The sequence below is a fragment of the Trichomycterus rosablanca genome, chromosome 21 (assembly GCF_030014385.1).
Source record: "Trichomycterus rosablanca isolate fTriRos1 chromosome 21, fTriRos1.hap1, whole genome shotgun sequence".
In the NCBI taxonomy this organism is placed as follows: Eukaryota; Metazoa; Chordata; class Actinopteri; order Siluriformes; family Trichomycteridae; genus Trichomycterus; species Trichomycterus rosablanca.
The window spans coordinates 21,620,807-21,638,978 of NC_086008.1; the positions used below are offsets into that span (position 1 = coordinate 21,620,807).

The following is an 18,172-nucleotide window of genomic DNA, read 5'->3' on the forward strand; positions in this document are numbered from 1 at the left end:
GTACTGAAACCTGAAGATTTAGTTCTGGAACCTGAAGATTTAGTTCTGAAACCTGAATATTTAGTACTGGAACCTGAAGATTTAGTTCTGAAACCTGAAGATTTAGTTCTGGAACCTGAAGATTTAGTTCTGGAACCTGAAGATTTAGTTCTGGAACCTGAAGATTTAGTTCTGGAACCTGAAGATTTAGTTCTGGAACCTGAAGATTTAGTTCTGGAACCTGAAGATTTAGTACTGAAACCTGAAGATTTAGTTCTGGAACCTGAAGATTTAGTACTGGAACCTGAAGATTTAGTTCTGAAACCTGAAGATTTAGTACTGGAACCTGAAGATTTAGTTCTGGAACCTGAAGATTTAGTTCTGAAACCTGAAGATTTAGTTCTGGAACCTGAAGATTTAGTTCTGAAACCTGAAGATTTAGTTCTGGAACCTGAAGATTTAGTTCTGGAACCTCAGGCTTCAGAAAAACAGAAGAACAGGAGAAGAGAAGTACAGGAGATCTGAAGAACAGGAGAACAGAAGAACATGAGAACAGAAGAACTGATGAACAGGAGAACAGAAGAACACAAGAACAGAAGATCTGAAGAACAGGAGATCACAAGAACAGAAGAACAAAAGTACAGGAGATCTGAGGAACAGAAGTACAGGAGATCTGAAGAACAGGAGAACAGAGGAACAGAAGAAGTGAGGAACAGAAGAACAGAAGTACAGGAGATCTGAGGAACAGAAGTACAGAACATCAGTGGAACAGGAGAACAGAGGAACAGGAGATCTGAAGAACAGAGGAACCAGAAGAACAGGAGAACATGGATCAGGAGATCATAAGAACAGAAGAACATGAGAACCCAGGAACGTTCAGCTGTACATTTATTCTCCAAAAGGCTGCAGATACATCAGCAGATCTACTGTACAGAAAATGTCCAAAATGTCCAGAGGTTTAATACAGTACATGACGAAGCCCCGCCACACTCAACCCCGGACGTTCTCTCACCCCTCGACCCGAACGGTTCGGTCCGACGCTCGCGGTCTACAGTGTTTATACAAGGCACGAGAATCCTAGCGTGGAGAAGACGGTGCAGGAAGATCTCCAGAAGATCTCCAGCGAGAGGATTACGGGTGGATCAGTGATCCTGTATCACCGCTCCCAAAAAACAACAGAAACAATAATCTACACAACGTAACGAAAGTGTTTGGCGGGTGAACGTCTGCACTGCAGCAACGCTAACGTCGCTAACAATCAGTACAAGCCTTCACCAGGCTGTTGATTTATAGGTACAGAACGATGTTTGGTTAATACCAGTCTCTCAGTTTCCTCTAACGGCTGTGCAGCGGTCAGAGGAAGCGCCGCGTCTCTCCGACTGAGACAAATTTGTTGAACATCTGACCGCGACAGACGTGACGGACCGACGTCCCCCCGCCCGCCGTTCTTATCTGACTGAAACACGTGTGCGCCGCGGCTAAGCCGGCTCTTCCTCCATCCTGCGCCGCGCGCTAAGCCCTCGCCGAGCCGAATCCCGGAGAAAATAACTAAAATAAACCGCTAATATTTTATTCATCCTCGCCCGCCTGGGCTAGATAACCGAGAGAGCGTCGACACAGTGTGCGGGAAAAAAAAGACCCTCGCTCGCCGGGGAACCGGGTGGCAACCAGAGCGCGTAGCGGTTACGCAGGAGCTCACGGGGGCGCTAAAGGTCCGAGCCCCCCCACACCCGCGCGGCCCTGCTGAAGGAAAGGAAACGGTAACGTGATGAGAACGCCGGCCGACCCTCGTCGTGACAGAGATATACGCGGTACAGCCTGGGTTCTCCTCTTCACTCCCTCAGGTGTTCCTCTGTCATTTCACTGTTGCTGCACCCATCCCGGACCGGGACCCGATCGTCCGCCTCGCCCCGAGTTCGGGGTCCGTGTCCCTCGGTCACTGATTGTACTCGGGCTCGGGGTGGTCCGGGCTCGGCGGCGCGCTCTTGGTGTGGATCTTGCTGATCTCCTCCAGGGCGCTGGCCAGCGAGTCCAGGTCCCCGGAGGCCTGGTGCCGCGCCTCCCACAGGCTGAGGATCACGCCCGACGGGCTGCGCTGCTCGCCGAAATACGACAGGTTTCTGAGGAGAGAGAGAGAGAGAGGAAGTGAACTATTCCCAAATGTATGTGGACACGCCCTGATTTTTAAGGTCAGGTGTTTAAGCCACACCCACTGATCAAATTATGCTCACATTTATCCAAAGTGACTTATCTAAGTGTTTTATCTAAGCTGTTAGGGGTTAAGGGCCTTGCTCAGGGGCCCAACGGTGATTGGCAGTGGTCAGGCTAGAACCGACAACCTTCTGATTACTAGACTTTAATCTTAACTCACTCACCAATCTCAATTCACCTCACTTGCACGTCTTTGTACTGTAGGAGGAAGCCGGAGCTCCCGGAGGAAACCCACACAGACACAGGGAGAACATGCAAACGCCTGGGAATCGAACCTACACCGCCCTGGTGAGTGAAAATAAACGTGTGAAGGACGCGTGTGTAGTTTGGAATCATCAGGTGTTGCAGTACCTAAGTCTGACCAGCAGGTGGAGACAAAACACCAGTGTAAATTATTTACTCCTGCATACACTATATGGCCAAAAGTATTTGGACGCTTGACCACGAGCTTGCTGGACAGGCTTCTCACAATACTTTGAAGTATGTCTGTGGGGATTTGTGCTCATTCTGTTAACACATGACGATTGTATGGCTGGGTGAGAGTCAAGGGGAGTTAGGGTACGAGACTAGTAATCAAAAGGTCGCTGGTTTAAGCCCCACAACTGCCAGGTTGTCTCTGTTGGGCCCTTGAGCGAGGCCCTTAACCCTCAACAGCTCAGACTGTAGTCTGCCACAGTACTGTAAGTCGTCTCCTAATGCTGAAAATGTAAACGTACATGTCCTCTTAAATTCTATCATGGTGCAGTCAGTCGGGGGCGGCACACACACACACACACACACACACACACACCATCTACCCAGCTCTGTTTACCCAGTGTGTTTTTGTTGCTGTTGTTGCTTCAGCTAGTAAATAACGCGGGACGCCGTCAGCGTTCATGTAATAATAACTTTCCTTAATAAAGCAGGAGGAGAAGAACAGAGCGAGCGCCGAGCTAAACGTGAAACGTCGCGGCTCGCTTAGCATGCATGTGAGATTCAATATCGCGCAGGACATGCATTATGTATGGCGCATGTGTCATAACTGCATGATTATTTAAGCAGGTTCTCATCGGATCGTCCTGCAGGAGCGTCTAAAGCCGAGCGCTGGCGTTAAAGATGGATACATGTGTGGGTGAAGTGTGTATTTATAGAGCTGATTTCTTTATAAAGAACTGAAGTGTGTGAGAGGTAGAGCCCCGTAATCACGGTTCCTCCCCTGATGCCGTCTATAAACCTGCTGGTGTCTGGATCTGGAGCGGCTCTACAGACTGTCAGCAGAACTCTGAATCTGTGTTTTCACTATAAATAAATAAATAAAAAGACGAGTCCGTTTGTCTGTGGCGGCTCTCCTGCAGGTCTTCACCTCTGTATGTGGAGCTTCTGGGCGAGGAGCTGCCAGTCCTTGCCCTTGGTGTTGGCAGTGTCGAAGGTGGCGCAGATGCGCTGTCGGATGGACGGCGGGATTTTAAAGGCTTTGGCGCCCGTCTGGGAGGTGACCGTGCAGTCGGCCTGCATAAAAAACGGCAGCGTCTCCTTCTCCCTCTGAGGAAAGAGACCGGGAGAGAGGAGAGAGTGACACACACACTCAAGCACAAACACACACACACACACGTATACACACACAACTACACACATATACACAACACACACCCACACACAAAAACACATACACACACATATACACACACAGAAACACATACACACAAACACACACACAAACACACACATATACAAACATACATACACACACACAAACACACTAACACACACACTCAGACACACAAACACACACACACACAAACACACTAACACACACACACGCACACATACACACACACAAACACACACATATACAAACATACATACACACACACAAACACACTAACACACACACACACACTCAGACACACAAACACACACACACACACAAACACACTAACACACGCACACATACACTTGCACACAAAAACACACACTCAGACACACAAACACACACAAACACACATGCAAACACACATACATATACAAACATACACACAAACACACATATACACACACAGAAACACACATACACACAAACACATTAACACAAACACACACATACAGTTGCACACAAAAACACACTCACACACACAAACGCACGCACACAAACACACATGCAAACACACAAACATATACAAACATACACACACATACACTTGCACACAAAAACACACACTCAGACACACAAACACACACACAAACACACATGCAAACACACATACATATACAAACACACACAAACACACATATACACACACAGAAACACACATACATATACAAACACACACAAACACACATATACACACACAGAAACACACATACATATACAAACATACACACAAACACACGTATACACACACACATATACACACACACACACACATACACACAAACACATTAACACAAACACACACATACAGTTGCACACAAAAACACACTCAGACACACTCAGACACACACACACACACACGCACACAAACACACATGCAAACACACAAACATATACAAACATACACACACACACACAAACACAAAAACACATACACACACACACACACACACACACAGAAACACACACACATACACACACACACACACACAGAAACACACATATACACACACATGCACACAAATACACACAAAAACATACATATACAAACATACATACACACAAACACATTAACACAAACACACACATACACTTGCACACAAAAACACACTCAGACACACTCAGACACACACAAACACACACGCACACAAACACACATACAAACACACATACACACACAAACATGCACACACACACACGTTCAGATTGTTACTGGGTTCTGACCTCTTGGACGGAGGTGTAGACCTGCAGGATCTGCTCGTGACCCTTGACCTGGCGCACGCTGATCTTGCAGGAGAGCTGTGTGGTGGCGACGCTGAAGCGCTCGAGAGAGAAGGCACAGTGCAGGGGCCGCTGGTTACTGCTCCACACCTGAGAGAAGCTGAACTCCTGCAGCACCGAGGGAGAGAGAAACGTGAGCCACACTGACCGAGAGGAGAGAGAGGTCAGTTCATCAGTACCACAGTGGACACAGAGGTGAGAAACGAGCAACAGGAGACAAACAAGGAAGAAAGGAAGGGATGGATGGATGGATAACAGGATGGTAGGAGGGAGAAAAAGAAAGGTCAAATAAGGTAAACAAGGTATTTTTATGGGTGTTTATACAATAAACCAGTTTAATCCAGTTCACATGCTGGACGCCCTTTCTGAAGCAGCCGTCCTTATTGTATCTGGGCTTGGGACCTGCACTAAGAGCGCACTGACAAGCTGTTCAGTCATCTCTTCCCTTCTTTAGACATAGCCGTTTAAGTCTGTGTAGACGCCCGACCGGCTGATAACACAGCTGAGATTCAGTGGTGTAGAGTATTCTTCCTCTGCACAGTCTTGAGCACCAAAAGTACAAATACATTCAAATAAAAAAAATGTAGACAAGCCAAGTTGCTTTTGGGCCCCTGAGCGAGGCCCTTTACTCACACTTGCTTACACTGAATACTGTAAAGTGTCTTTGAATAATGAAGAGTCTGTAAATGTGAATGTAAACGTAAAAAGAAAGAAATAATGAAGGGAAATGTGAATGTGAATGTAAACGTAAAAAGAAAGAAATAATGAAGGGAAATGTGAATGTGAATGTAAACGTAAAAAGAAAGAAATAATGAAGGGAAATGAAAGTATGTGAGGAATACAGTTAGAAATGAAAAGAACATGTTAAAGGGAATAAAAGCAGAGTAAGCAGGAGAGGCAGCAGGAGACGAGGCAGGAGACTCAGCGTTCAGTGACCTGATTAAAGTTCCCATCGATGCTCGTCCTGAGTCAGCACCGCTGAAGCCGCAAAAGAGACGTCCGGGCCGAGCCGGGCTCCGTCCCAAATCCCTCTTAATTCCAGCGCTCTCAGGTGAGAAAGCGTCCCGCCCGCTGCGTGACCGCTGGAGAGCACGATCCGCTCTGATGTATAATTCATTTCAGCACAGGAGCACAGCGGCGGCGAGCGTCCTTGACCCCCCGGTGGACGCGAGTGACCCGAGATGTCCTGTTTGCCGTGGAGGGCCGTGATTCAAATGCAGAGATCACAGAGATCTCCGGCCCGCGCGGACCTGATTCGACCCCGGCGCTGATGAACACGCCTCAGGATCTTAACGAGGGGTGTTAGATCGGATCTCTGTAGCTGCTACATCAAAGCTGATGACCGGAAACGAGCCAGAACTTTCTCCTGCAGATGCTCTCTGTTTGATGATCGTCCAAATATTTATAGTGAGATGTTCGTTGTTCACTCATTTAAATACGTCAAAGTGCAGAGAGCAAAGTGCAGGTTGGAATCCCAAGTGTCCTAAGAGGTGGTGCTTGATCCCTCGTACCATTCCCTCAAACAGATTTGGTTCTTCGGCGGTCGTCTTGGTTCCCATGGACCTGGAGTCTGAGCAGGTCCCAGTAGAAGCAGGAGAACACTCACGGTCACGCTCAGACGCTTACTGACGCTACACCATGCTACACCGTGCTACAGCTACCCAACAACCGAACAACAGAGTTCCAGTTTCTCAGATTAACAGCAGAACGTGAGGAGGAAGGTCTCACCTGACAGGTACTAAAGGGTTTGATGCTCCATGGGAACTGGGGCAGGTCCTGGATGGAGATCTGGAGACTGTAGGTGTTGTCTTTAAACAGCAGAGTCTTGGGTTCCTCCAGGAGCAAACCTTGTCTGCTGCTCTCCGCCGCCACAACTCCCTACAGGTACAGATACAGGTACAGGTACAGATACAGGTACAGGTACAGGTACAGATACAGGTACAGATACAGGTACAGGTACAGGTACAGATACAGGTACAGGTACAGGTACAGGTACAGATACAGGTACAGCACACAGTAAACATTCAGATTCACTCAAGGGTCTCAGGTTGTATATATATACACCGATCAGCCATAACATTAAAAACCACCTCCTTGTTTCTACACTCACTGTCCATGTTATCAGCTCCACTTACCACATAGAAGCACTTTGTAGTTCTACAATTACTGACTGTAGTCCATCTGTTTCTCTGCATGCTTTGTTACCCCCTTTCACCCTGTTCTTCAATGATCAGGACCCCCACAGGACCCCCACAGAGCAGGTATTATTTAGGTGGTGGATGATTCTCAGCACTGCAGTGACACTGACATGGTGGTGGTGTGTTAGTGTGTGTTGTGCTGGTATGAGTGGATCAGACACAGCAGCGCTGCTGGAGTTTTTAAACACCTCAGTGTCTCTGCTGGACTGAGAATAGTCCACCAACCAAACATATCCAGCCAATAGCGCCCCGTGTGCAGCGTCCTGTGACCACTGATGAAGGTCTAGAAGATGACCGACTCAAACAGCAGCAATAGATGAGCGATCGTCTCTGACTTTACATCTACAAGGTGGACCGACTAGGTAGGTGTGTCTAATAGAGTGGACAGTGAGTGGACACGGTGTTTAAAAACTCCAGCAGCGCTGCTGTGTCTGATCCACTCATACCAGCACAACACACACTAACACACCACCACCATGTCAGTGTCACTGCAGTGCTGAGAATCATCCACCACCTAAATAATACCTGCTCTGTGGGGGTCCTGACCATTGAAGAACAGCATGAAAGGGGGTAACAAAGCATGCAGAGAAACAGATGGACTACAGTCAGTAATTGTAGAACTACAAAGCTTCTTATATTCTATAAGTGGAGCTAATAAAATGGACAGTGAGTGTAGAAACAAGGAGGTGGTTGTAATGTTATGGCTGATCAGTATATATATATATAATAAAACCAGGATTTGCTGTTTTATTGCTGGTATGCATCATTTAATTGTTTGGTTGCATAGCAACAATGCAGATGTGGTGAAACCTCTGGACGCTTCTTTAAAAGTGTGGGATCTAATACCAGTATAAAACCCGAGGTGCGAGGCTGTGGGGGATTAGCACCACCACTGCGCTGATGAACGACTCCTGGACTCTGACTCGCTCCTGTGATGAGTCTCAGCTGTACAGAATGTTTTCATGTCCAGATAATCGAGTCCTGGCGCTCACATGCACGTCCACAGCACACAGGAAATATAACCACGAACCGAACTCAACACCGAGCTGTTTATTATCCGCCTCGTTACAGCGGCTCGGACGCCGCCAGCGCTAAACCGGGTGGCAGGGGGTCAAACACAAACGCTATAATGGCCGCCGTGTGCGAGCGAGCTCATTTGCCCGCGGTTCTGCTAGCTGGTGCCAGACACGCAGGTCCTTCAGTGCGCCGCCGTCTCCGGGGTTCATCCGGAGCGCCGGCCGCGCGGGCGAGAACGCCGCGCTAATGAGAGAGGGCAGAGACGGGCGCACTCGTTCAGGCTAACAGACACGACGTAAACACGCGGCTAGCGGCAGAAGCTCCGAGACGGGTTCATAAAAGCCAACGAGTGTTTAGTTCTTCTGCTCTCAGATGTTTGTTTGCTCTCTGCAGGAATACATTAACATCTACACGATGTGGTCAGAAGTATGTGGACGCCCCTCCTAACGTATGAGTCCCAGTGCAAACTACAACACACCAGATCAACTGGTAAATCACTGAGCCTGGATCATAACACTACCGCCACCATGCTTTACAGCAGGTACAGGGTTGTTGGGTTTGTTTGCAGCAGGAGGAGGGTGGCTGTCAGCGCTAATAATATGTATGTGGTTCAGACCTGAAAGGCGTAAGGCGTGTCGTCCATGCAGTAAACCCTCAGGCTGTAGTTCATGGACGAGTGGGAGCTGCCGAACACCGCCACCTTCAGCCTCTTGGCGGCGCCGTCGCTGAGCGCCTCTCCCACCAGGGCGTACGAGCCCGGCTCGCTGAGCAGCAGGTGGCACCGCCCAGAGTCCAGGAGGCAGTAACAGGAAGTCGACTCGTCCTCCGCCGACATTACTTCCTGTGGAGCAGGATGAGGGGGACTGTTAGTGCCGCCGTGGTAAGTTGATCGGAGAAAAAAAAAAGAATAAGCAAAGTTCATTTAACAGTAATACATTTATAATAATAAAATATTAATAGTAAATAATTATTAATTACAAAATAATAATAAAAAACAAAAATATTAATATTTTAAGAAATAAATCAATAATATCAATAATAAAAATAGTAATTGAAAATTAATAAAATTTAAATAATACATGTATAACTATAATTATATATAAAAAGAATAAAATATAATGTACAATAATAATAAACTATATAATAATATTAATATTAATAATAACAATAATTAATAATAAATAATTAACTGAAACAAAAAATATATTTTTATACTTAAATATATTTATGTTTTATTTTTCTGATAATTCAGAAAATTTATCTAAAATATTAAAATGATCTTTAGGTAACAAGTTTAAATAAAAACATTAAAAATATGTGGTAAAATGTGTTAAAATATAAAAATATTTGTGAAAACAATTCTAAAATTGTATGAAAATAAATTAATTATATAAATGACAAAATATGATTTAATTCTAATAAATAAAATACAATAAAATAACATAATAATATAATAATTAAACATAATTACAGAATTATAAATGTTTTAAAAATGTTTCAAATAATTTAATTCCTTGTATTATTCTAATTACAAACTAAAATACATAAAATATTAATTCCCCCACCCTACCCCCTATTTCATTTTCATTAACTACTTTATCCTGGTCAGGGTCGAGGCGGGTCTGGTTCCACCTTAGAACAAAGGTCGATAGCAGCACTGATACCAGGGTGGGGGGTAACAGACTAAAGGAAGCGAGCAGGTCGTACAGCAGTGCGTCTCTGTTTCCTCTTTATTCTGGTTTATAAAATACACGGCGATTATTCACCCATCTCCCCTCCAGCAGAGAAACAAAAATCAGCCTGTGTGAGGAGAAGAAGAAGATTTTATCCTCCGGAGCTCATCGATTTGTTCTGGCGGCGCTGACGCTGACTGATCCGCTGCAGGCCGGTCAATTCAGGGCAGCGGAACGTCCATTTCATTCTAAAACAGGAAGCGTTTCTGACTAATCGCCGTAGGTGGTGGGCGAGGTGGGTGTGTGTGTGTGGGGGGGGGGGGATTAACTCAGTGTGCTGAAAGGATTTTACACCTGACTAAAACTAGCACTGTTAGCATCCTGCTCGCCTGATCAATCAGCTCGTTCTGCAGAGAGATCAAAACGAGAACGCTAACGGAGCTAACACGAATCAATTTAGCCTGGAGATCTTCCTGTCTGATGGGAGAACAGAAGCTGAAGGTGTGAGCAGGGGCGTCCAGATACTTTTGACCGTACACTGCATGATTTGATGTGCAGAATCCTGCGGCTCTGATCTGAATGCAGCCGGAGTGTGAAGCTGGTTAAATATGAAGCTGGTTGAATATGAAGCTGGTTGAATGTGAAGCTGGTTAAATGTGAAGCTGGTTGAATATGAAGCTGGTTGAATGTGAGATTTAGTGTTGAGCGGATGACCGGGTCAGGACCGACGCCCTCGGATGGCTTCTCGCCGGCCGGGTCGGATCGATGGCGCTCGTGTTTGGCGGCCCCGGGGCTCAGAGGTGTCTTCTGTCTGACACGTCTCGTGGCTTCTGTGTTATTACACACCATAACTGCCGGGGTTTGTTGTTTCCTGTCGTGTTTTCTCACTTGTCACCACCTCGTTTTCTTCTCACTGCGGTCAGACTCTTGGATACATCCCAAACCAAACACCACTGTTTATTCTGATTGGTCTGTAGAACCTCACGGACTCTATGACGTACCAGGAGATTCTAATATCAATCCTGCTGCCTCTGGGCTGTGATTTAACCCTCCAGCAGGACACTGAGACAAAACACTGCATGGACATTAGATAAACAGGAGAGTCCAGAACAGGAGGTCCGTGATACTGGATCAAGGAGTCCAGAAGTATGTGGACACCCCTTCAGGCTACTGAATTCAGGCGCTTCCGTCCCATTATTCCCAGTGCATTCACTGACAATTTGTTTAGATAATTGATTAAAATTGATTAAAATCCTCCTGACTCAGACCAGCGCTTGGACCTAACGACGTGTGCTGACCGCTTGTGGATTCTAACAGAGAGCTGTAAGGCGTAATTCTTCGCCCAACGTGTTTTGGGGACTACAGGAGACAGCAGAGGTCGCTACTGCAGAAAAAAATCCAGAGAACCCCTATCCGACCCCCCCTCCCTCAGACACACTCAGTTCTGCCTGCTAGGGTGAGGTCCACTGAATCTTTTAGCCTTCATTTGACCACGCCCACTTTGCACGTGAAATAGAACGCTTTGTCCTCGAGTACTGAACCCACCGGCCCCTGAGTCGGACCCCCGGATCTCCCGATCCATTTTTAAAGCTCGAGCTCCATTCCGCTTCGTCTGTGTGACAGGAGACGAGCCCGCTGCCCCGTGAGCCGAGAGCGCTTCTCGCCGGTTTGAGAGATAACCCGAAGCCCGCGCCGGGGCGAGAGGCGGGACCGTAAATCAAAGCCCCGAGGATCTGAATTTCAGATGAGGCGAGCGAGCGAGCGCAGCGGCGCGTACCTCCCACTCGTCCTCCTTCGTCTTCCTCTTCAGGCGGACGCTCCAGCTCTCGCCGACCACCTCGGCGCAGTGGGCTATCGTCATGGCGACAGGAGAGTTCAGGCTCAGGCCCGGGGGGCCGTACGTGACCTCCGGCCCCAGCAGGATCTCGCCCCTCTCTAGCGACGGAGCGCTGGAGGGAAGAAAGAAGAGAGAGAAGAGTCAAGGAGAAAAAGTTTGAGCTGAACTATTATGAGCCTCGTTTGTATGGGCACAGAGAAGCGGCTCAAGCAACACTTACATCGTGCGTTCAGTGGCAGAAATACACGTCACTTACAGACGTGTGTGAACGTTTGGACTCAAGTGCTGGGTGGTTTTTCAGCTTTCGATAAGTATGTGGACACCGGACCACGAGCTTGTCTGGGATCCCCTCTTTAGATTTTGTAGTATGCATGTAGGGATTTGTACCTCGGTATTCTAATTCATCCCAAATGTGTTCAGTGGGGTTGAAATCGGGCTCTGAGCTGCACCAGGAACACATAAGGCATAGCGGGTTCCTCTCACAGCTGTCCATGTGAACACGTATGAAGAAACACATTCTGCTCTTTGTATTCCTCCACTGCTCGAGCCTCGACCAGACAGTAGGTGTCGCTGTTCCTCCAACATTAAGGTGACCTTACAGCAGGCGGTAGCAGCGTTCAGACTCGACCCTGGGTGCGTTAGCGCACTATGGCGGCTGTTCCACCCTGGCGACCGTCGGTCGTTAACGTGAGCCAACATCTGGAACGCTAGCGTCTCCACGTCGTGGTCCGGGGTCGGTATCCGGCTGCAGCCAGCGGCGTAACGAGCTGCATTATTCAAAAAGACGGATGATTCATCCCGGCGAGACCTAACGAGGGACGACGGGGAGCCATTAGCATCCGCGCCGTCCCCGACAGACTCTGGGATTTAATGGATATCTGACAGAGTGGAGGTGTAGGACCTCTCGCATACCGATACATACGTTTAATACTCCAGCTAATGGCTCGACAAGCAGGTAAACAAATAAAGGAGATATGAGCTCTGCGGTCCAGGTTCTGACGGGCTTCGATACACTAGAGGGCCAAAAGTATCTGGACGTCTGACCTGTCAGTTGGAAGAACAGCCGCTCTTTTGAGAAGCTTCTCACAAGACTTTGAAGTATGTCTAGGTATGGGAATTTGTGCCCGTTCTGTCTAAAAATGACAGCTGATGTTGATGTTCCAGTGGCGGCTCAGGTCAAGACTCATTTCATCGTGTCTTCACGGACTTCCCTAAACTGTTGCTGCAAAGCTGTAAGCATGTAATATCCCTTATATAACTGATTTATTACATCTATTACCGACTGTTGTGGCTGAAACACATACATTTAATAATTAAAAGTGGTGTCCCGATACTTTTGGCGGTATAGAGTGCATCTTTGGGGGTGTGAGGGGGACGTGGGGTGTCAGTTTTGGGATGGCAGGCGTGATCGATCGTGTTCGGAGGGGTTTTAATGGATTTCTGTTACGCCGTGGATAGAAGCCGGTTCTGCTGCGCCGTCTGACTGAGCGAGAGGGAAAAAAAATTCAATTCTCCGCCGATCCCTCGCGGCCAAACCGGGCCTTGAGTGACGGATACGCGGCCGACGCCGCCGAGGTGGGAAGGGAGACGCCGGCGCTCGCGACAGGTGAGAAGAGAATCCATTTAAAAGTGAGAGCGCTGATGGATCGGCCGTGGCGGTTCCCGGCGCTCCGGCACAATGCCCGGCGTCTGCACCAAACTTCGGGGTCGGGGTGAAACGTTATGGGTGGAGCGGGAACTCCGCAGCTTCGGTTATATTAAATCGATGGTGCAGCTGATCTGGAGGAGTTTTGCATGTTCTCCCAATGTCCGCAGGAGTTTCCCAGGGTACTTGGGATCCTTATTCCGTTATTAGCATCTATTAAAAGCATCTTAATGAATCCAGGCTCAGTCTGCGTCCATAATAAAGCCTTTTAAATGTATTTGTTTATTTACTGTATCTTGCCAAAAGTATGTGGACACTGAGGCTTTAATTTTGTTTGTCCAGGCACAAATGCTGGAACAGACTCGCGTACGACATCCCAATTCATCCCAAAAGTGTTAAGTAGGGTTTAATTAAGTAAGCTTAGGCCACTAGAGTCTTGTTGAATGTAATGGATATTAGTATTTAATTTTAAAGTTACACTACAAGGTCAAAAGTAACTGGACGCCTGACCGCGAGCTTGTCGGAAACGGTATTCAACAACAGCCGTTTTTTTTTAAGTGTGTCTAGGTGTGGGAATTTGTGCCCATTCTGTCAAAGGATGACAGGTTTTGTACGGCTGTTCCAGTGAGGGCTCAGGTCGTCGTGTATTTATAGAATTGCTTGGTGCACAGGGACTATACAGGGACCCTCCCTAAACTGTTGCTGCACAGTTAGAACTGTCGTTTCCTTTATACGACTGATTTATTACACCTGTTAGTGACTGTGACTGAAACACATAAATTCAATGATTGTCCTTCTGGCCCAGCTCATGTCTGAGTGTCCCGGGTTGCCAGATCCTCCAGTCTTCACCTCTCTCGGTTCCTCGGGCTAATAAAAAAGCTCCGTCTACGTCCCCGTGCACGACGACTCGGAACGCTCCCATTTCGCGTACGCTCGGCGTAATTGCTTCCGCTCGTCGGCTGGTTTCATTTAAAGGCCGCGTACGTAAAGTGAGCGGTGACAGGCGAGATGAGACGGGGTCGTCGCGGGGTCGACGCTTCACGTAATGCAGGAAGGAAAGAGCTTCGGGTTCGAGACAGACGTTCAGGTTTGAACCGCACGTCTGGAAAACGTCTCAGCGTACGACGTTTAAACGGATTTTTAAATACATACGACATTTAAACGCACGCATTTAATGTTTAATGTTAAGATGTTGGCATCCCACTTTTTGAAAAGCTGTTGAGGACGACAGGAGGACATGGGTGCATTTCCAAATTGCATATAAAGTACATGTACACTAAATGGCCAAAAGTATATGGACACTCCAATTTTGCGATTCATCCCTTGGACCTCAACCCTGTGAGGATTCACACCTTTGGGATGAATTGGAACCTGGACTGAGAGCCAAGCCTACTTGTCAAACGTCAGCCCCTGATGTGTGGGCACAAATTCCCACAGACACACTCAGAAATCTGAATTCCTGTGGAAAGCCTGCACAGTTAAGTAAGGGGGCTGGAACACTTTAATGCCCACAAGTTAAAGGTCAAATGTCCACATACTTTTGGAAACCCACTCGGACACACCGTGAACATGTAGAGGTCAGAACAGACAGTGACCAGAAGTGGGAATCAAACCTAGAACCTCAGGAATCGTGTTGCTGTGCCACCGTTGCATTATGGGTGGTGAGAGATGCGTGTGATTTGATTACGGCGCCCCGCGTGAGGAGCCGCGAGGACGAAATGCAGCGCTGATAATTTTTGGATTCTCACTCTGAAGTCATTTAAGGCAATTAAAGACGGGCACGTGCTGCGCCTCTCGCCTCTCCAGAAGGTACTCGCGAGTGAACTGGCGACGCCGGGAGGGAAAAAAAGATCTTCTCACCGGGCTCCCGCTGAGAGACGGCGATTTGGAGAGTAGCACGTTCACACCATCTGCTGTGTGTGTGTGTGAGAGAGCTGTTGATCACTCAGGTACAGAGAGAGAATCTCACACTCAAACACAGCCTGGATTTTTAACCCCTTTGTGCTTTGTCTTGATTTGGATATACTCAATTCTAAGACTGAAAATGTAAATAGAATGAGAATGTGAATGCAAAGGAGAAATGTGAATGAGAAAGTGAATGAGAATGTGAAAAGAGAATGTGAATGTAAATAGAAATGTGAATAAGAGTGAGAATGTAAATGTAAATAGAAATGAGAATGCAAATGTGATTGAGAATGTACATTGAAATGACAATGCAAATGTGAATAAGTGTGAATAGAAATGTGAATGTGAGAAAGTGAATGTAAATACAAATGAGAATGCAAATGTGAATAGAATGAGAATGTAAATGAGAATGTAAATATGAATGAATGTAAATGTGAATGAGTGAGAATGTGAATGTAAACAGAAATAAGAATGCAAATGTGAATGTAAATATAAATGAGAATGCAAATGTTAATGAGAATAGAATGAGAACGGAAATGAGAATGTAAATATGAATGAGAATGCAAATGTGAATGAGAATAGAATGAGAATGGAAATATGAATGAGAATGCAAATGTGAATGAGAGTGTGAATAGAAATGTGAATGTAAATAGAAATAAGAATGCAAATGTGAATGTAAATATAAATGAGAATGCAAATGTGAATAGAATGAGAATAGAAATGTGAATGTGAGAATGTGAATGTAAATAGAAATAAGAATGCAAATGTGAATGTAAATATAAATGAGAATGCAAATGTGAATAGAATGAGAACGGAAATGAGAATGTAAATATGAATGAGAATGAAAATATAAATGAGAATGTGAATAGAATGAGAATAGAAATAAGAATGAGAATGTGAATAGAATGAGAATGGAGATGGGAATGTGAGTGAAAATGCGAATGAGAATGTAAATATGAATTTACATAGAAATGAGAATGAGAATGAGAATGATAAGGAGAATGAGGATGTAAGTGAGAATGAACCACAGTGAGTACAGTGCAGTACCCAGAATCACATGACCAGTGCTACCAGGTGAACCTGATGCAGGATGAAGCGACGGCTCGGTGGGAGGAGCTCTGATCTCACCTGGACTCCTCCTGATTGATGAGCATGTACATTTCCCAGGACGTGTCCTCAGCTATGGCCCCATGAGACACCAGCAGACTGACTCCTGTACACACGAGCGAGACATCGATCATCAGACCACGCAGGGACAGAAGAACTCCAGCATTTTATTATTTTAATATCGTTATCGCTTGATTTCATCATTCACTAAAACTCACTTCAGAACTTTTCTCTACAGGCGACTCTGTCCACAGCTGAGCAGGCTTTATACCACCATGAGCTTAGAGGCTGTGACACGTTAAATAAGCACCTGCTCTAAAATTGGCACCTTAAAGCTGCAAACACAGGAGCTTCTTTCTTGCAATATGAAGCTTGTTTGACTGTGAACGGTGTCGCAGATGATCTAGCAGCTTCTTATTCACGGCAGACCTTTTTTTTTACTGGTTTCTAAATGACATCTGATCATTCTGATTGATTTTCTCCAAGAATAAAGTGACAGGTTGTTTTTTCTAAGTTTTCTTCTAGCCCTTTGGCACTAACACCACTGTTCCATGTTGTTTAACATATGTATATATGGGCACTGAGAAGCTGCTAGCTATAGTACAACATAATCAGCAATGAGAAATTAAAAGGTCAAAAGTTAAATGGCATTGTAGAACTGTCCACACCAGCGTCACAGACACAGTCACAGAAGTGAAGGCCAAAAACACGCGTCCCTCAGCAGGGTGTGTAAACTTTTAGATCAGATATTCTTTTAGTAGAAGAATCTTTGTAGAAGTGCTTCACACGGGGAACGTGTGCTTTGGGAAGTCGAGGTCTTTAGAGGTGAGATGTTCCACAGATTGGATTCTTTGGATTTGGATTTCACGCCGGCCGATTGGCGCGCCCACCGAGCGACCCCGGGCTCAGATGTTTGTAGCTCGGCGTGAATGTTTCTATATTTGAAAATGTGAAACGATTTTATTAAGTGAAAGACTGAAGGATTTACTGAAGCTCTAGTGAAATGAAAAGAGGAGGAAATGATGGGGGTATTACTGAGCTGTTCTCAGCTGGTGAGTTTGGAATGAAGCGACTGAACTCACGGCTCACACTTCATCTGAGAGAAACGACGACGATTCATGTTGCCTTTCATTAGAACCTAACAGGACACGGGTGGCACCGTGGCGCACTGGGTGCTGCTGCTAGTGAAGGCTGGCGACTGGCAGGGCGAATGAAGTGACAAGTTTTTTTCTTGCCCTTGGCACTAACACCACTGTTCCATGTATTTACATTTACATGTTCGGCATTTAGTAGACTGAGTACTGTGACAGTTTACTGTCTAAGCAATTTAGCGTTAAGGGCCTTGCTCAAGGGCCCAGCAGTGGCAGCCTGTTTGGTAAGGGGGGGAGGTGCTGGAGCCTATCTCAGCTTTTCAATGGGTGCAAGGCACACAGTAACACCCTGGATGGGGCACCAGTCCATCGCAGGGCAGACACACACACACACCCATTCACTTATAGATCAATTCAGTGTCTCCGGTTAACCTGACTGCATGTCTTTGGACTGTCTGAGGAAAACCACACAGACACGAGGAGAACATGCAAACTCTAAAGAGAAAGGACCCGAACCGCCCCACCTGGGGATCGAACCCAGGACCGTCTTGCTGTGAGGCGACTGTGCTACCCACCGAGCCACCGTGGAAAAAAAAAC

General features: G+C 46.4%; 1 protein-coding gene across 7 annotated transcripts in view; it reads right to left on the reverse strand.

The window, feature by feature from the left end:
• Positions 1 to 850: 850 nt before the first annotated feature.
• unc5db (unc-5 netrin receptor Db) overlaps positions 851 to 18,172 on the reverse strand; it is a 110,066-nt gene continuing 92,744 nt past the window's right edge. For all 7 annotated transcript variants that reach the window (XM_063017423.1, XM_063017424.1, XM_063017428.1 and 4 more), the window contains 7 exons: positions 16,505 to 16,589; positions 11,767 to 11,938; positions 8,933 to 9,157; positions 6,830 to 6,979; positions 5,045 to 5,209; positions 3,533 to 3,711; positions 851 to 2,099 (listed from right to left, as the gene is read on the reverse strand). In XM_063017423.1, coding sequence (XP_062873493.1) covers positions 1,916 to 2,099; positions 3,533 to 3,711; positions 5,045 to 5,209; positions 6,830 to 6,979; positions 8,933 to 9,157; positions 11,767 to 11,938; positions 16,505 to 16,589 — 1,160 coding nt within the window. In that variant the 3' untranslated portion in view covers positions 851 to 1,915. The remainder of the gene's footprint in view (positions 2,100 to 3,532; positions 3,712 to 5,044; positions 5,210 to 6,829; positions 6,980 to 8,932; positions 9,158 to 11,766; positions 11,939 to 16,504; positions 16,590 to 18,172) is intronic.